The sequence below is a fragment of the Stegastes partitus genome, unplaced genomic scaffold, assembly GCF_000690725.1.
Source record: "Stegastes partitus isolate 25-593 unplaced genomic scaffold, Stegastes_partitus-1.0.2 Scaffold1028, whole genome shotgun sequence".
In the NCBI taxonomy this organism is placed as follows: domain Eukaryota; kingdom Metazoa; phylum Chordata; class Actinopteri; family Pomacentridae; genus Stegastes; species Stegastes partitus.
Window position 1 is genome coordinate 192158 of NW_007578759.1, and position 4670 is coordinate 196827.

General features: G+C 48.1%; 1 protein-coding gene across 1 annotated transcript in view; it reads right to left on the reverse strand.

Annotated features, from left to right (window-relative positions):
• Nucleotides 1–4670, reverse strand: part of pard3bb (par-3 family cell polarity regulator beta b) — a 218717-nt gene that overhangs the window by 137294 nt on the left and 76753 nt on the right. Inside the window, exons 8-9 of the mRNA XM_008295178.1 lie at nucleotides 1602–1854; nucleotides 40–148 (exon numbers count right to left, since the gene is read on the reverse strand). Coding sequence (XP_008293400.1) covers nucleotides 40–148; nucleotides 1602–1854 — 362 coding nt within the window. The remainder of the gene's footprint in view (nucleotides 1–39; nucleotides 149–1601; nucleotides 1855–4670) is intronic.

The window sequence follows — 4670 nt, forward strand, 5'->3', positions numbered from 1 at the left end:
TGTGTGAGGCCCGGTTCTGGAGCTACAGCTGGTCCCCACCTTTCTTTAAGTCGATCCTCAGCCTCCGTCCTCCTCTCTTATTGGTCACCAGGCCGGTGGGGGCGGGGCTTTTCTTCAGCGGCGGGCTGTCACTCCTCCCTTTGGGGCTCTGGATGGAGAACATTCAGCATTTAGTTCCATGTTCCAGCCCAGTGAGCCCACAGGTCTGAGCAGCTTTGGGTTCTGACATGGATCCCATGTGGACCCTCGGCACATAAAGGACTCTCGTATAAGACATGGAACACGGTGGATGTTCATTCTTCTATACGTTGGTCATCATTCACTTATTTGCTCGTACAGTCAACATGCTGCATCTCGACTGTCTCTAGTTAAAACACTGAACATTATATAAACACGTCACGTATGTGCAGGGAGTCGACTCCAGAACCAGCCAGGACGTGTGGCCCAGTAATGTGTCTATGGAGCAGTGCATCACCTCCACCAGCGCCTCCCTGTTCATCCGGCTGCTGATGCACCTCCTCTGGCATCAGGACGCTAAATGCTCCATAAATCACTGAACTTCTTTCTGCTCAACAGCGTGCATCTTAAATGATACCGGTGTAACTACAGTAATCCTGTCCTCTACGTAGCCACGCTGCTGGACCCGGTACAGCCACTCTGCTCCTCTGACCCGTGTCAGCTCCGTCTGGACCATCCGTCCATCTAACGGCTCGACGCGCCCTAAAACGCCCTCAGGGGACAAAGAAAGTTTTTGGAATTGAAAAAAAAAAACAAATCACATCTGGTAACAGAACGACTGCAGGAATTATTTTTAAATAAAATAAGATAATCTGCTGTTGCTAGGTAACTGTTTCCTCCATGCCAGCTGTTTATCAAATGTCAGCCGTGTCACCATGGCGATGTTGACGACACAGCTGCATGTGTTTTATGAGGCCCGATGTTCTCGGAAAGAGGTGGGAGCAAAGTAAAAACACTTTGATGCCGTTTCTACGCTCTCAGCTCTGCTCAGTTATAAAATAAAAGACAGGATGTGCAAAGACTCAGAGTAGAGAAGCATTTTGAAGAAGGAGATCGCTCCTGCATGTTCTCAGAGGAAGCTCTACAAGCTAGTGGTTAATGTGATGAGGTTCTGAACGTTGAGTCACTCTGTCCGTCCAGTCCAGCAACACTGGACAGCGTTGGTGTTAAAACGTGCTTTCATAGCTGTAAAGGTGGAGTCTGTGATTCAGGACAAAGACTGTTGATATTTAGCTAGTTAGCACATTAGGATAATTAGCATTGGACAGACTTAGTCTCCCTCTTGCTTCCACTGCCGCTTCGCCCACCATCTGTCCTCATCCTCCCTCTCCCCGTCGCCGTGCACGAGCACAAGACATGATGGGATAGAGCTGTGTGGATGGCTCGAGGCACTTCCCATTTACAGAGCCAGGGCTGTGTAAGAACATCGCTCAGTGCACACACAGAACAGACAGCTGGATTTAAATTGCATACTCCACCTTTAAAAGCCACATTGTAATGTCTGTGACACAACAAAAGCTGTTTCTATGAGCTAAGACACAGGTAAGCTGTGTCCCAGGCCCAGCTGATCTGTAGACACTCACAGCAGGCTCCAGGGGGGCGGCGTCCTCTGCCAGGCGTGTGGATGGATTCTCAGAGGGCTTAAACGCTGGTTTGGCTTTGACGGGCGGCGGTGGCTCTTTGGTCTTGGCGACTCGGGGGCTGCTGTTGGGACCGGTGCTGTTGCCAAACAGCTGACCAATCAGGCTCTTCTCGTAACGCTCTCTGCTGGAGGAGGGCACGACTTCCAGGCGGACGACCGGCGAGCGCATCGCCTGACGAAACACGTCCTGGGCTCTGCAGGGAAAGAGGAGGAGAGGCAGGCGATGAGTAATGGGTGCAGAGGAGGAGAAACAAAAAAGTTTTGTTCAAGAAGTGGTGAGAGTTTTTCTTTTGTAAATGATGTGTACTACATGAGGCTCACCGTTAAGACTAATCATGTCATTAATCATAATTACATTCAGAGCAGAGTTATCAATTCCTGTCAAGAAAACTAATTATAAAAGGATATATAACTCAATTAGGAGAGTAAAAAGAGACATGGTATAAATGCGATATTTGGTTTTCCAACCTGCAGCACACCGTAGCTGATCTCAGGTCGTCTATCTTTGCTAAACTGATTTTAAGGAACTGTCATTTCATCGCTGGAACAAACAACCATGTTTACTAGAAACCTGAGGTGATGTGATCACACAGCAGTTCTGCACAACCACACCTGTATGGACAAAACAGCAGTTTACCTGTGAGTAGTAAATATACTTATGTATATATATATATATCTATATTTATAGTTTATACTTTATTACTTTATTGTCTTTCTGTTTTAAAAGTCATCAGAGGCCGGTTCTGGTTGTCTCCCTGAGTCTGCTGCTGCCAGGAGCCACAGAACCACCACACCTGGACACGAGGCCCCAGTCATCTCATCATCTATAGAACAGATCATTTTGCAGAGAATGACTTTAGATCAGATCACGCTAAGTAAGTTAGAGGGAGCGTCGCGTCAGGAGCGATCGGTGCACGCCATCATTCACCTCAGATAACAGCAGAGAAAATCCAGTTTATTTAAATTCTATTGGATTACACTCCTATTGTTTCCCGCCTAGATTATTATTACATGGATAATGATTAGAACCATCTGCAGCTGGAGATGATGTTCAGAAAGTCATTTATGAAGAATATGCAGTAAATGGAAAGGTATATTTATAATACTTTGACATCACCATCAGTGGACCACACTGAACTGTTATAGAGACACGTAGATGATGATATGGAGGAGTTCTGAACATTAATCCTGTCTGCTCACAGCTCACAGAGCACCTGCACACCTGCTTGTTCATGCAGTGATCTAATCATGCAGACATGTGGTAGCAGTTCAGTCCATAAAACCATTCAGGTCAGGAGCTTCGGTTCATGTTCACATCAAACATATCAACATCAGAGGGACTCTGACCGTGGCATGAGGGTTTGGAGCAGACAGGCTGATCAGAGCACTTTGGAAACTGCTCATCTCTGGGGATTTTCACCTACAACCGTCTCTAGAGTCTATCCAGTAAGCTGCAGCTCTGCAGATGGGAACTCTCTATTGATGAGGGATGTCACAGGAGAAAGGCCAACCTGCTGTGAGACGGCAAAAGGGGTCAACCGCTCCTTAGGACTGTGGTGATCAGAACATCATGGTACCTGGAGGTAGATGAGCTACAGAGGATCACATCAGGCTCCACTACTGTCAGTTCAGAACATAAATCTGGGTCTCCAGTAGACACAGAGGACAGAGATGGGAGGGTCACACTTTGGCATCAATAATGTAAATCCACAGACTCAACCTGCCGTGTGCCAACAGGCCTGGCTGTGGGTGCGCTGAAGGATTTCTCAGAATATTTTGGGCTCCTTAAGACCAGTCAATCATGGCTTGAATGCACAGCCTGTATGCATACAGTCGCTGCCCTGTGCAGCTTCATTTTATCGTCTAATGGCTCCTTCCAGCTTGATTCATCATTTAACGAAGCACAAGTCCCCACAAAACGGTTCTATAAACATGACAATGAGCTCAGCGTACGTCTGAGGCGTCCCCAGACACCAGGTCTAAATCCAACAGAACACGTTTGGGATGTGGTAAAACAGGAGATAATAACGTGATGCAGTCATGTCGTCATGCACCAGAACCTCAGAGGAACGTTTCCAGCAGCTTGTGGAATTCATAGCGACATGAATGGAGGATGTTTTGAGAGCAAAGAGATGTCCGACACGGCTCCTACCAACGTGCTCGGTCAGCGTCACTGTAATGTCCATCACATCCAGAGTGTTGCACATAAAGACATCCAGGTTCAGGCTGTATGTGGTGAACGCAGCAGGCCGAGGGCAAGAAAACATGTGATTTAATACAACACTACTGTGGCCCAAATGATTACTGAACAAGTGGAAATTACTAATGTGAGCACAAAGGAGCATCTTGTGCACATTAGGTATCGTATGGCTGCTGGCTATCTGGACCACTGAGCAAGCCATCGGTTTTATTCTGCATGTACATCAAAGGCCAGCGTGTGTGCATGATGCCCTGGTCTCTGTGAGCGGGTGAGTGGGTGGATGGGCGGATGGGTGAGTGGGTGGATGGGTGGATGGGTGGATGGGTGAGTGGGTGGATGGGCGGATGGGTGAGCGGGTGAGTGGGTGGATGGGTGGATGGGTGGATGGGCGGATGGGTGGATGGGTGGTGGTCTCTTCAGGATTTGCATACTGAACCTGTCCGACACAGCGAGCAGTCGCAGCAAGTGTTTGTGTGGCAGCTTTCTCAATAATCACGCTTGAAGTGATCTTCATTGTGCTGAGGACACAATGCAGCACAATGAGAGCAGATACAAAGCTGTGTGTGTTCACCTGTGTAACAGGGCCGTTGTGGACAGATGATATCATCATTGCCTCTGATTGGACGACGGGTGCAGCCACATTTGTGTAAGAAACGTATTCTAATCAGGCAGGTCCGTCAGTCGAGCTGCCCATCAGGGACAACGGCAGTGCAGCGTCCACAGCGATGGGTGGACTACCAGTGGCCCACTAACACTTCACTGGGTCAAGCTACATATCCCAGTAGCACCTGCCATGATGGACCAATACTG